This window comes from Trachinotus anak, unplaced genomic scaffold, assembly GCF_046630095.1.
Source record: "Trachinotus anak isolate AG129_WGS33_773 ecotype Australia unplaced genomic scaffold, CSIRO_AGI_Tana_v1 ptg000031l, whole genome shotgun sequence".
Classification (NCBI taxonomy): domain Eukaryota; kingdom Metazoa; phylum Chordata; class Actinopteri; order Carangiformes; family Carangidae; genus Trachinotus; species Trachinotus anak.
Window position 1 is genome coordinate 5,036,045 of NW_027273882.1, and position 14,605 is coordinate 5,050,649.

A 14,605-nucleotide genomic window follows, 5' to 3' on the forward strand; every position below is an offset into this window, starting at 1 on the left:
AGACGGCAGAGTCAGCGGTGACAGTGTCCGAGTCAGAGAAATTTGAAACTGAAAATCATTTCACAGAGCTTCTCGTGATGTAAAATGTGTGTTTGTATCTCTGCTCTTTTTTGCTTTATTTTACAAATTGAACAAGCAATTGATTTTCAGGAAACATGGGAGAAATCAATAAAATTGATCAAGGGGGACTAAAAGATCCTGACCTGGATGACTTTCTTTCCTTTCTCTCTTTTTTTTTTTTTTATATAAAAACATACCAGAAATATTCTTCCATTTTTCTATTTGTTGCATTTTGGGTTCCAGAAAACAACTTTAAGCACACAGTTAAAATGTCACATTTTTCATCTTATCAAATCCACTTACATTTAAAATACAAATGACGACAACATCTACCACGTTAGAAGAAATGCAAATACTCCAAAAGTGGGGCTTGAGAAAGAAAGAGCCAGCAAAGGGCGAGTTAGTCCCAAATATTGAAGTAGAACTTGTCAAACATGGACACTGAGGTGTGTTCATTTACAGAGTGCAATCACAGCATAACCATTTTACAAAATGTTTTGTTTGGAGGTTCAATATCCTCTCATGATTATTTGCTATGGAAATATATCTTCCAGTATCAGTGCATCGCTCAGGATAATTGGATTTGTACAGTGTATTCATTTAACCACTGATGCCAGCTCTAGTCAACAAAGGGAGATTCAAAAAGGTATCTGCCCTCTCAATCATGTAGTCATTGTAGAAGTCCTTAACTATGGAACGGTATTGGTCCAAGTGGCAGTGACGCTGGACTGAGCAGACATATTTTTCACAGCAATATAAATATTTGATATCAAATTGATTTTCGTCCAACAAGAAAATGCAGTGCCTCAGGCGTCCGGCTTTTGTGGAGTAAAGTGGAAAACTTGGACTTCTACAGTGGCTACGACTGCGTCTGAGAAAACTGAGAAAAGTCAAAAGGTTTAAATTAACCAAAATAAACCAAGCGTCTCACTGAGCAGCTTGACACATCAATATCCTGCCGAGGCCTGGTCAACCCTCTGCAATGAGGTGTCTCCACTGTGGCAGATCAGAGTCCAGCAGGAAACCTCACTGGTCCACAGTGGGAATGGTGCTGACCTTATTGTTTCTGCTGATTCTCCGTTCAGGCCGTGGCCTGGGCAGTTTGGTCTGGATCAGCTCCTCAGGTGTGTTACCCAGTGGAGGCAGCAGCCTCTTCTTGCTGTTCCTGGTCTCAGGTAACCACTGAGGCGGGAGCTCAAATGGTCCAAAACCAAACTGTGGAGAGTCCTCGGCGTCTGTAGGCGTTGCTGGCGCCACCTGTGATGAAGAGGCGTAAGCACATGTGTGGACCGGAGAGGCCCGGGGTGCTATGATTGCAGGCGGGCCCTCTTTGGTAATGACCAGTCCTCCCCCTGTGCCCTGCAGGGGGTCTTTTTTGGTGATCACCTCCCCTCTAAGGCTCCCTAGTCCTGACCCACCCTTGAGACCCTCTTTTGGCCCAGAGCAGGCTCCTGATCCTTGAGAAGGTATCTCATTCTCCACATCCTCCTCTTCTTCCTCTTCCTCAGAGGGTCTGAAGATCTGCTGCTGTCCAATGTTGAACATCTCCAGAAGTTGGCTCCCAGAGCGGCCGGCTGTCTCCAGCCCCACCGGCTCCCCGATCACCCCCTCTGCTCCTAAAGAGGCCAGACCCCCGGTGCTGACCACGTTGCGGCGGCTGTAACGTCTGTGAATCCTGGCCAGCAGGTCCAGCCAGCTATGACGCGCTGAGCGGTTAACAGTCAGAAACAGGAGTGGGTTGGTGAGCAGAGACACCTTGGGGAGCCAGAGGGCTGTGAGATACAGCGAGACGGGCAGCTCCTTGGTGTCTGCCAAAATGGTGCGATACACCACCAAGGCCCCGTAGGGGGCACTGCAGGCGGAGAAAGCCAGCACCACAGCCAGCAGAGTGGCGTGTAGCTCGGCCTCTCGCTGGGACACATATGGGATGGAGATGCTGTTCTGTGGGGTCCTCAGCGCCGCAATGATCACCTTCTTCTTCTGGCTGGCACTGAGCGCTCTGCGGATGAGCAGCATGAAGAGGAAGACCAGGGCGAGAGGGAGGATCACCGTGGTGACGTTGTAGATCAGCACATACACCATGTGGCCCAGGGAGCGGGCGTGGTCATCGGAGCAGGATGAGGTGACATACACGTCCGTCACGTTGGTCACAGCAAACACGGGGAGGCTTGCCACCACAGCATGGACCCAGATATAAATGACCAGATCTCTGGATCTGGCGTCTGAGATCTTCCTCTCTAACGGGTACAGCACAGAGTAGTACCTGCAGACAAAAGAGAAGTTATTTCAGCACGAAGACTTGCATTTAAGAGATTTTGACATGTCAGAATACACTTTCACTTAAGTAGAGCTTCAAGTATATATGTCAAATTAAGCCACTCATTATTCAAACATTTCAAACATTCAAACATTATTCAAATCATCTGTCCACACTGGTTTGTGAGGTATTTTTCTGTAAAGCATGAAAATGTTCTATAAATGCTTCCTAAACAGCTATTTACGGGGAAAATGGACATATTTCAGTTGGGAAAACCAAAATGAAAGATACATCTGCCAACTAATTTGAATGAATTGAGCTTTTGAAATAAAATGACTGCAGCATGATGTCCTGCAGCGAGAGGGCAAAGAAAAGGTGTGCATATTGAACTTTATTGGAGTTTATTGGAAGGGGATGAAAGGAATTTTTTCTCCCTTTTTCTGTTTAATGTTACCTTATGCAGAAGTAGGAATGATGTGGGTGTGCATAACTAGATCTCCTCATAGCTGTATTGCAGATATTAGTATGTAGATTGTCTCTCACCCTATTATTGTCCCTTAATCATAAGCAAAACAAATTGCATAAAGGACTTGCTTATTTCCCTGGGTTGTCTCTTCATCAGCACATGCGAGTGTTGAGTGTGTGCGTATAGGAGCCCATAACTGTGCTGCAGTCTCAGCCTGCCACTATATCCACAGCCTCCATTGCCCTCCTTGAGAATTAATAATTCATCAGTTTGAGAGCATTCTGTTTGTATGATTTGCTTAAGAGGCGATGTAGCAGTGAAAGCAAAGCTAAGGTGAAGCTGCAAGAACACAACATCTGACTGCAATCACCACAAAAACCCACACAGTCTATACGTATACTCTGCTGCATGGTTTTTGAAATTTGCAGAATGAGGCTGAACAATAGTCTAGGAGCTTATTTGCACTGTTATACTGCACCTGCTGTCTGGTATATCTTGAGACAAGAGTTATTTTCTTACATGCTGATGTTAGAAATTAAATATTCTGAATCAGGCGGCTTATGTGCTCTTAAAAAAGTTTGTAGGAAATACAAAACCTTGCTTCCAGATACATAAGGGCATGATCGGCATTACTTCTAAAAGTGTGAGACTTTATGTGGTAAGCAGCAGCTACCTCCAGCTGCCTTTGGCTGCTGCTTTTAGCACTGCAGGGAGGTCTGGGACACGGCCTCTCAGCATGGCATATGCATGCTCCATCAATCGCAGCCCCTTACCCCCTCTCATCCACGCCACAGGGTGCAGATGGAGACTGAAAAACACACAAGCAACCTTCCAGAGTTTAGTCCTTGTTTCAGTCCTTGTTGCTCCACTTGTGCTGCCCAGATATTTGTGCTTACATGTGACCATTTTCAGGAAGAGGATTACTTCAGCTGACTCAGCCAGGCAATGTATTGATAAACTGATCAGGGTACCATCCACTTCTTACAAGTGGTACTTCCAAATCCCGTGAAGTGAGTGGGATGTGCCCACTAGCCTTTTTCAAACACATATTTCAAAGGCAGTGGTTCTGGCTGCAGAGCTAAAGTGAGCAAAAAACAAAACATCACTCATCCTACTCAAGGGCAGAGTGCTCTTTCAGTTTTTGCCCGTTCTGTAAGATGCTCGGATTTTAATTTCAAGTGAAAACTGCAATTATCTGTGGGTAAAAAACATATTACTTCTGTCTTCTTTAACTACGTGTGTAAATTGAAAAGGATTTTGTGTCCTAAGTGTTTTCTGAACTGACCTGTCGAGTGCGATGGCGCTGAAACTGAGCACAGACACGGAGCAGAAGAGTTTATGGAGGAACTTGATGGCCTTGCAGAGCAGCAGAACGTGAAGCCACCAGCAGCAGCGGGGGCTGGCTCCGAGCGCCACGTCGAAGGGAACGCACACCAGGCCGGCGCAGATACCCGAGCATGCCAGATTCTTGATGAAGCGATTGGTCACAGATTTAAAGACATTTGTGCAGCAGGTGCACCACAGCACCGTGGCATTTCCTGTGGGGGGAAGGTGAAGAGATTTAGAATGAAATCAGATATACAGTTTTTTTTTCTGATTTCCAAACTCTAAAAGAATAATCTAGTTGGCTGCGCCTTTATCTATTTTAGGTTTTTATCATGACATGCAATATAAACTATAAAGTATTTTATTCATTGGACAGAGATTTCATAGCTTAATGGGGTGGCATGTATACCCGCTACCCTACTGTTTGCCTTTGAATTATTTTGAGGCATTCCATGAACGAGGAACTGCTGCCTTAAGTGTTAATATTTATCATTATTATTACACTTGTGGTTGATCCTTTAGTTTTTTTCAACTCTTAAAAGGGAAAAAAATCTGAATTTCAGATATATTGATGCTGTTTTTTTGCAGCCTCAACTACTACTACTTGTGTAAATACATCCTTTAACAACTAAAATATTTATAGAGGTTGAGCCCCAGATTTTTCTGTCTCCTCTCCTCATGCTTGTTTAGGTTTCCCCTGGGCACTCCAATTTCCTTCCACAGAACAGAATGAAAATAGTTGGGTTGCCTGGAGACTTGAAATTGCCCATTGGTATGAAAGAAGGCAGATCATCTGTCTAATCTGTGTGAGTTAGCACAGATGGATAGATGATTTAATTATATAATATGTAGTGTTATAACAAACTGGAGCCAAACTCTTCTTTTTACACCATGTACCAATATTAAATTTACCCATCAACTCAAATTTACTATTAGTTATTAAATGTTTAAGGCCAAAACTATTTCTTTGTGCCACATAGACAACCAAGATAACGCACGCTCTGTGTGGCTTAACATTCAAATGCAATAGTTTGTGACTGAAACACAAAAATTCAGGGGAAAATCACACATGGAAATTATCATTCACAGATGCAAACACTCATTTTTCTCTGCTCACTGCAAAAAGACCTCATTTACATTTTGAACTGTGCTAATCAGAGCAGGAAACGCAACAGGTTTCAGATAAGTGGTAAGTTTGAACAGATTTGCTCCTTTAAAATACCCAAGTATTGTTTGGTGAAAAAACTGAAAACTGTAAATGAGGGACAACGTGTACGTCTGCAACCTGCAAAGACCTGATGGCAGGGTACAGTGTTCATTCAGGTGGCTCTTCGTAGGAAAACCTTTCACTCTGCTTCTCTAAATCGCACGTGAGTATGTTTTAAAATGACAGATAAGAGTTACTCTGTTTAAAATGGTAGCTTTGAGAGATTTGTTACAGTTTCAAGAACATACATTCACCGAGCGCTTTATGAGGAACACAACAGTAATACTGGGTAATTCCTCAGTTTGCTCTGAAAACAGTCTCAGTCTTGATTTCACAAGATGTTGAGATTCAGCTCCATGTTGATGTGATTGCATCACCTCATTTCTGCACATTTCTCAGCTGCACGTTCAGGCTGCCAATCTCCTGTTCGACCACATCCCATAGGTGTTCTACTGGATTCAGATCTGGTGACTGGGGAGGCCACTGAAGTTCACTGAATCCATCACCATGTTCATGACATGAGCATTATCAAGCTGGAAGTAGCCAATAGAAGAAGTAAACTGTGGCCATAAAGGGATTCACATGGTCAGCAACAATACTCAGATAGGTTGTGACATTCAAATAATGATTGATTAGTATTAAGGGGCCAAGAAAATAATCCTCATTCCATTGCACCACCAGCACCAGCCTGGACTGTTGACACAAGGCAGGTCGGGTCCATGGATTCAAGCTGCTGATGCCAAATTCTGACCAGATTCATCAGACCAGGCTGTTTTTTTCTCCCCACTCTTCAGCTGTCCAGTTTTGTTGAGTCTGTGCTCACTGCAGCCTCAGATTTCTGTTGGTAGCTGACAGGAATGAAACCTGACGTGGTCTTCTACTGTTGCAGCCCCTCCACCTGAAGGTTTGACATGTTGTGCACTCCGAGATGTTTTTCTGCTCACCACAGTCACCACTGGCCACCACTTGGCACCAGGCTGACTATTGTGAGTGAAAATCCCAGGGGAGCAGCAGTTTCAGAAATACTCATGGTCAAAGTCCCTGAGATCAAATCTTTTCCTCATTCTGATGTTTGATGTGAACATTAACTGAAGCTCCTGACCTGTATCCACAAGATTTTATACACTGGGCTGCTGCCATGTGATTGGCTGGTTGGATAACAGCATAGATAAGCCGGTGTACAGGTGTTCCTAATAAAGTGCTTGGTGAGTGTAATTTTTAGCCTAAACTGTAAGATACTGAGGATTGAAATCATTAGGAGCTCTTTGCAGGGAGGAGAAATCAATTAAACCAGAGCCGAGTGAGACAGCACACACCGGAGAGCAAGCAGCAGAACTGTGGCATTTTCATGTTTCAATCCCTCCATAAATAGGAGTGATGAGAGTAATGATTGTTAATTAGGTTTAAAAAGGTGAACTTTATACTCCCTGTAGAGCACTGACTGATGTCAGGTCACACAGAGACATGTGTGATATCAGCCTCTCCAAATGTAATTACCCACAGAGTGTTAGCTGTGCTCTCATTGTGAGAAACGGAGCAAGATGTTCTCTGGTGAGGAAAGCTGTTTTATTATTTTCCTGAGGATATTTGTTTCTCGTGTCTCTAAATGTTCAAAAACAGGCCACAGTCAGTCTGAGAGAAAACATCAGTCCTCGTGATTCGGCGTGCAAGAGCAAACTGCAACGGTCCTGAAGGAAACTCTGCAGAGGAGTAGATAGAGCGATCAGTTGTCGTGGATTAGGGTATTGGGATCTGGAATGAGGGGTTTTAGATGGAGCAGGGCGAAGCTGCTTTTAAGGGAACACGGTGTGTTTCACTGCCAGGCTCTTACTGTGCAGGATTTTGGTAACACACTGTGACAGAACACCACACAGTATTTCAGATAGTATTTCGTGGAAACTCTAGTGTAGAGGTAATTAATGACGAGGTGTGCTCAGCCTCTGCTTTCTGTGAATCTGATTCACTTTGGATAATGAAACTAGCACAGAGTTACATAAGAGAGGACTTCTGTAGAAAATAAGTGTTCAGATACCAACATGTACTGACTCTGCTATATTAATATTGTAACTTCTGTTTATCATGGCTGGTGATTAAGGCATTGACAAGCCAACACATTTTCAGTCTATAAAAGGAAGAAGAAAAGTAATATATTCATATTAATGTTTTTAATCTAGAATCCCTTTTGACTGTTACAGAAATAATTCACATGGCTTTTTTTTTTAAACCACCACCTTGTTTAGTTTTGATTCATTTTAAAGCAGATAGTTGTAAGTTTTCTCTGCTGCCAAACAGTTTTTCGTCGGGAGCGGATGGTGGTGATGTTCACTTGACAAGAGCTTTGGCCATAGTTGCGTTTACAAGACAAGATGTTATAATACTCCCTCTGAGCAGCGCTACGTCTTCAGGGCTGATTGGGGGCTACAGCGAGACGCTATTGGAAAGTGACAAGACAGGCCAGGGCTAGCTGGTTAGCGTGCTAACTTCAAAGGAAGAAAAGACGTGCTGGAGACAAGAACTAAGATTGGTGTTTCTTTCCACCACTGGAGACAGCTCTGCACTGAATGTCTACATTTAAATCTGTCCAGTAGTTGTTGAAAGCTTTGACCTGTTGGTGGTGCTCAATGAAAGTCAGGGGATCACCAAAAAAAAAAAAAAAAAAAAAAAAAAAAAACATTAGGAGGCGTCACTTGGAATGTTTGTATAAAATTTCATGTCAATTCAACCAAAACTTTTTGGAGATATTTCAGGTTGGACCAAACCACCGGCCACTGTTCCTGTCTCTCCAGCCTGCTGCTCCACCATTGCTAAAGAGCTAACGTTACCTGTTTCTGACATTTGAACAAACAAAACAACCAGAGCTGCTGTTTGTCCTCTGAGGACAGTCTGCTAGTGAATAAGCAGGGGAGGGAAGGGGAAAATATGCAGCAAGAAAATAAAAAGAAGAAGGAGAAAGGGGATTAGAAAGCGAGGAGGGAGAAAGAGAAGAAGACCGGAGAGGGAAAAAAAGAACTACAATTGTACATATTTCAGGGGATAACGATGAGAAAACAACTGTCTTCATCTAAATACAATCATTTCACACACGGCAAAATCAGAGTAGGACTGAATCACTGATAGTTTCGACAGTGTTTACAAATCACTATAGGTAATAAGTCTGGTGCAAGATGATGATATTTGACAGGAGCTGTGAGAGTCTAACTATAGTACAGCTGCGATGGTGCAATGTCACACCTTCCCAGTGGTGGCAATACAAGTGACGTATGTGGGATCACAGTTTCAAAAACAATATTTAATTTTAGAAAAATCCGCTCTGTTACACACATTTGAAAGAATTTCCCACATAAACAGATACACAGGACGGAAAAGGGAGCTTGCTAATGTCTCTCAGATACTAATGAAAAAGTCATTTTATCATAAGCATCAAGGCTGATAATCCTACACACAAGTGTGGTAAAAGTCTAGACTAAGTCTAGACAAACATTACATAATTAAGAAATAAAGCTTTTCAGAATATCTATAAAAAGGAAAGTTTATTAGTGCAGCAGGTTTTAGAGACTAGGTGCTTTCACAAACAAAGACAGAGCTGTAACTAATTATTAAGATGTGTCCTTGTGAGTGTTGCGTGCTGACAAAATTGGGACCTTTTTTATAGTCAGAGCTTGCGTTGCCTGTAAAACCACTTTGTCCTTTTGTGCCTGAAATACTCACCGGGCACTTGATGAACACCTTGGCAACCGTGCACGTGGGAGCCAATGGGGAGCAAACACTAAACATGATTGCTTCTTTCCACTATAGGTAGCACCATGAAAAAATGTAATACTTAAAAAAAAACAGGCTTCATGTACATGGAAGTAAGTGTCCTCTCTGGACTGGTGTTAATGAGCTGCTGTTACCAGTGATGCAGCACATGCAAACATAGTAGCATGTGCTGCTAAAATTCAGAGTGTGAAACATCATTAACACACTTAGCACCTTCCTCGCTGCATCCCTGTGGTGTTGTATTATTTCAGTTTGAATGAGAGACCTCTTGATGTATGGTAACCCGCAGAGGAAGAGAGAGCCAGATATCTACATAGTTCACATAATTCCTCACAGACCTGATTATTCGTGCCACGCACACTGTGGCACATTAATCTGATTAGTGTCAAACTTTGATCTGTACTTTATCAGAAAAAATGGATAAATGTCCCTGTTTATTACGAGGAATGTTATAAACTTATGAAGAATAGTTCAACATTTTCAGAAATATGCGTATTTGCTTTCTTTCAGAGAATTAGACGAGAAGATCGACAGCGCTCTCATGTATGTGCATAAAGTATGGAAGCAACTATAGCTTAGCATATAGACGAGAGGCAGGGGAAACAGCCTGGCTCTCTGCAAAGTTCACAAATCCTCCTGTCAACACCCCCTGTCAACACCTCTAAAGCTCACTAATAAACCTGCTGCAATTCATTCGTTTTATCTGTACACAAACACAAAGGTAAAAAAGGAGAATTTGTGGTTTAAGGAGAGTGAAGTGCCGTAAGTATTACCAATCTTAAAGGTCCCATATTGTAGGAAGTGAGATCTCCATGTCTTTTTGGTTATAAAGCAGGTCTAGGTGCTGTATAAATACTATGAAATAAATACTATGAAATATGGCCTGTATTCAGCAATTGTGCCATAAAAGGAGCCGTCAGGACTTCCTTAATTTTGTGATGTCACAAAGAGGAGATTAAAACACTGAGAGGGTTTTTAGTACTTAAAACCACAAATATATCTCCTTATAGATATCAACACTTTAAATAAAACACCAGAAAAGTGTAAAATATGGGACCTTTAACAAACAGCTTATCTGTCTGTCCACTACTTCTGTGCATTGTCTCCATCTGTAGTACTTTTTTTTTTTTTTTTATTGTTTCATATTTTGTTGTGGAGGTTTCTGGGTAAAGTTTGAAGTATAGATATATGTAAACCTTTGTTTTATGCCCTAACCTGAAGGAAGAGGAAAAGAGAGAAAACTATCTGATTGAATCTAATTATTCAAATGACACAATTAATGACATGTTTTTATACCTGAAAGGCAAAACACATTCTGTGTAGGTTAATTCAAAGCAAACTATATGAGCGTCTCATGTAGAAGGACATGGATGACTTCACTTCTTAAAGCTCACTGACCATCAGTATAAGCTTATGCTGCCCACAGAACTTTATTTTAAAAGCTGGTGAAGATCCAAAATTTTCCATATTTGCCAACTATAGGCTCTTGGGCTGAATTTTTGGAGAAAACTGTACAAAATGATGCAACGATATCCAAAATGTTTCGATTTCATTGAATGGTGCAGCCATTAAAAACCGGAGTGATGAGTTTGAATATTTCACTCAGTGCAAATATCACAACGCTTCAATGAAGAACCGCAACAAGCTAAGAAAGATAATAGAATATGAAGACTTCCCACATCTGAAAGAGCCTTATGCTTTTTACACCAATACAAAGCACACATACTAATAATACCGTCAAGCACATACACAGAGTCCTTTAATGTGAATGTGTGGTTTGAAAAACATGAGGTCACAGCTTCTCTTCACCTCTGCGCACACAAAGCATTCATTTCTAGCCTGTAACTACTTCTTCATGCCCGTGCTTCAGGTGTCGCACTGAATCTGTGGAGGCATTTAACACATGTGAACCCTGAAAGCATCTATCAAAGGCGTGTCAAAGGTCTGGACACCTGAGCACACCCACTGACTGTGGATATTTCCACAAGATAATTGCTGGCATTTTTCAGCCACTCACACAGATTTCCTTTTGGAGATTCAATCACACCCCCATCAGGACAACAACCGTGCCTACATGATGGAACCGGCATGTCATCGCTAATCATCCCTTTAATAACAAGTGATCTCTGAGTATTTAAAAAAATCATTTATCCTACTTTTATCAGAGCATCAAAAACTTTTTGATATCCTCAAGAGAGGCCTGAGAATTGAGGACACACATTTTTGAAAATTTAAACCTCAAATTCCATCATGTGTTTTATTATTCACTGCTGTATTCTCTGGGTTATTTATGTGTTCGTGGTCAGGTCGAGAGTTGGCTCCTGATGAATTGCATTTTTTTTTTTTGCTGTATGGGTGGAGTGAAATCAGCCTTGCAATGGTTGTTCAAATAATAATTGATCCTAAAATTTATTCAGATATTTGATTGATTTTATGTTTTATTTACATAGATACAGTGACAGTATTCATCAATAACCAATGTTCATGCAATCTTTGTCATTGGAAATGTAAAGATCACTCACTGACTCACTCAGTCACTCAGCTTTCAGTTGATTCTCCTGAGGCAATTATTTTATTAGCAAAGGGCAGCTTTGGAGGATCATGTCTGTGTTTTTAAATTTTTTTTTTACATGGTTTATTTACACTCCATTTACTACATTTCACTTGTCGTTGTCCAGTGGTCCAGTTACATATTATAGGAACCTCTGCCTTCAAGATAGCAGCCTTTTTAAAGAGTAATGTGCTGGATTTCTTTTTTGTTTTACATTTCTGGAGTCATATAAATGGGTCATTTGAAAAGAAAATAGAACATATAGAGAAAAATGGATATTTTGAGCCATGCTGTTCAAAGGCAGATGTTCTTGTCAGCAGGAGGTGATATTGAGTCGGAGCAATAGTCATTTTGTTTGCCAGTTTTGGTGTCAACTTCACCGTGTTTCATCTTGGTGAACGATTTGTGCAAGCGCCACAAAGTCAAGCCTGTGTTTTGTACAGTGAGGAGTCGGGATGTTACAGCCACATCTATGACAGACAACACATTCATATGTGTTGCTCATTTTTAGGCAGGAGGATTATGCTTCTTGCTGCCAACATGATGGAGGGGATGTCGAAGCCAGGACTGTGTGCGCACTTCACACGGCTTCTTCCTCACTCATCATCATCATCATCATCATCATCATCATCATCATCAGCAGCAGCAGCAGCAGCCTCGGCTTCTTCTGGCACCAGCAGGAGTAACTTGAAAGTAGAGTCACAGAGTCTGTGTGTCTTTCACCTACAGTTTATATGTATGTTTTGATCTGAACTGGTGCAGTACACTAATGTCTCAAACCGCCCTAGCATAGGTCTAATTGCTTCTGCAAAGTGCATCTGTGTGGACAGCTGCAGCTTCTGACAGGAACATCTTCAAATTACCAAAGAACTGGTGCGTGTCTCAACTTCTCTACAATATCACAATAAACCACTTACAGTTTAAACCATGAGCATTGTCAAAGGGAGTGATCCCACCCATAAAACAAAGCAGCATCCTGAGAAATACTCACACACACACGTCATGTAAACCTGGAGACATGATGACATACACAGTATTTGGAGACATGACACCTCGGCATTGAGTTTAAATGATTATGGATCACAGTGTTGTTGACAATATGCTACTGTATGATGGTAACACTAACAGCAACTAGTTGTTTACAGTTTAGTTTAAATGGAGAATGCCAGAAAAACTGATGCAAAATGCAGACTGCTGTTTATTAGTGTAATGTCAGATGCTTTTGTTCCTAGAACTGATTCCCTTTGCCATGTTTTAGCAGATGTAATATAGTACTGAGTTGTGTCTTTTCTGTGTAAGGAAAGCAAATCCATAAAGATGACCCTAAAAACTGCACAATCCAATAGGCAGTGAGCATCTTTTCACATGTTGCATTAACCAGGACCATTATAAAGACACAATACTGCTTCCTATATTCACCCAAAGTCTTTTAGGCGTTGATGATTTGAGGACTTGTTTGTTGCTGCAAATTTCCTCAGAATGTTTTATTTTATTTATTATTATTCTGGCACAAAGGATGTCCTCACAAATCCCCCTGACCCAGATTTGGGGAACAAACAGGAGAGGTCGATGGAGACATGAAGAGTGTGAATGTTTTGATTCAGCAGTTCCAGAACAATGTACAGTCTTTTCATACAGGTTCATATAAATATGCTGCAGGATTCTGTGTTATTCTGGGCCTGCGTGTGTGTGTGTGTGTGTGTGCGTGTGTGTGTGTACGCACAGACTTACCGAGCAGCGAACCTATGAGGATGAAAACCTGAATGGTGGTGGTGAAGTCCCGGTAGGCTTGCTCTCGGATGAGCCGCTGCTCCTCACCCAGCTCGGCCCCCCCGTCAGGTGGGCTGCTGTCCCACCGGGTCGGCGGGCTCGACGCGTTCAGGAGACCCAGCCAGAGGTGGGCTGCCGTGAAATTGGCTGCACCGTCCCCGACCGTCGCAGCCCGGCTCCCACTGTCCATGTCGGCTCACCCCGCGATCCCCCCGGTTTTTTTAAGAAGGCTGGCGGGATGTCAGCAGCCAGCCCTGGAGAAGCATCTGGGATGAGGATGATGATGTTGACTTGCAAAAAAAAAAAAAAAAAGGGGGTGGGGGGGGGGGTGGGGGGGTCTACAGATCACAGATTATGTGCAGAGGAGATGTCAGTGAGACGGACACAGGTAGGCAGTGCGCCCAGCTCCGGCAGTAAATGCAGATCTGATAAATGAGCAAAAAACATGGTGCAACAATCGCACGTAATAAGCACAGGGAAATGAAATGAAAGCCTAGGCTGGGTGCCCCACCATCCCTCAGTGAGGCTGCATGGCAGGAATCAGGCAGAGCCACTGAAATCCGTGCGCAGCGAGCGGCGGCCGGGGCTACTCTCTGACACCCGGCGCACCCAGAGCCACACCGCGCCGCGACGCGTCCGTTCCGGGAAAGGAGCCTGCAGCACCGAGAACACACTCCCATCACCTCCCGTCGTCCAGGGGAAATATTGTGCCTGACAGGCTGTTACTCCTGCTGCCGCCGCCAGTCGCACCACCAGAGGCTGTTTATTGGTAGACCGGCTGGTGTGGGGAGCGGGCGGGAGGTGCAAGACTGGAGAGGAGGGCCCCTCCTCTTCTGACAGCACCAAGGGACTCCTCTGAATCTTATGAATGACAAGTGTGGACACATTACACAATGATCAGTGATGGTGAATATATTATGGGTTAGCTTCATGTAGGTTATCAGCCAAAAAGAGATCGATCATCATATTTTAGTGAAGTATTCTTCTTCTTCTTCACCTGCTGGCCTCCCCTCACAGTGCTGTTGTTCAGGCTGTACTCTCACAGGAGCTTGTGACATTCCTCACTGGTTTGCTGAAAATACCAAAGGCAAACCTCAATAATACACAACAACACTTTATCATTTACTTTATGTAAATCCCCATCCCGTTGTTTCATTCACAAGACCAGTGGGTAAAAGCATAAGAAGATAAGACAGAGGCTGCTGACAG

The 14,605-nt window shown here is 42.7% G+C and overlaps 1 protein-coding gene across 1 annotated transcript; it reads right to left on the minus strand.

The window, feature by feature from the left end:
* Positions 1-263: 263 nt before the first annotated feature.
* Positions 264-14,195, minus strand: gpr176 (G protein-coupled receptor 176). The gene is made up of 3 exons (XM_071467912.1): positions 13,358-14,195; positions 4,069-4,321; positions 264-2,323 (listed from the first exon to the last, which is right to left on the minus strand). Exons 1-3 carry the CDS (start codon positions 13,584-13,586, stop codon positions 1,087-1,089), a joined length of 1,719 nt encoding a protein of 572 aa, XP_071324013.1. The 5' UTR covers positions 13,587-14,195; the 3' UTR covers positions 264-1,086.
* Positions 14,196-14,605: the final 410 nt, after the last annotated feature.

What these genes read in the sequence shown, in the direction of transcription:
- gpr176 (XM_071467912.1), bottom strand. Translation starts at nt 13,586, where the DNA reads ATGGACAGTGGGAGCCGGGCTGCGACGGTCGGGGACGGTGCAGCCAAT. An exon ending in CCTCATAGGTTCGCTGCTCG is followed by an intron (nt 4,322 to 13,357) that starts GTAAGTCTGTGC and finishes TTCCCCCCACAG; the next exon opens with GAAATGCCACGGTGCTGTGG. An exon ending in AGCGCCATCGCACTCGACAG is followed by an intron (nt 2,324 to 4,068) that starts GTCAGTTCAGAA and finishes TTTTGTCTGCAG; the next exon opens with GTACTACTCTGTGCTGTACC.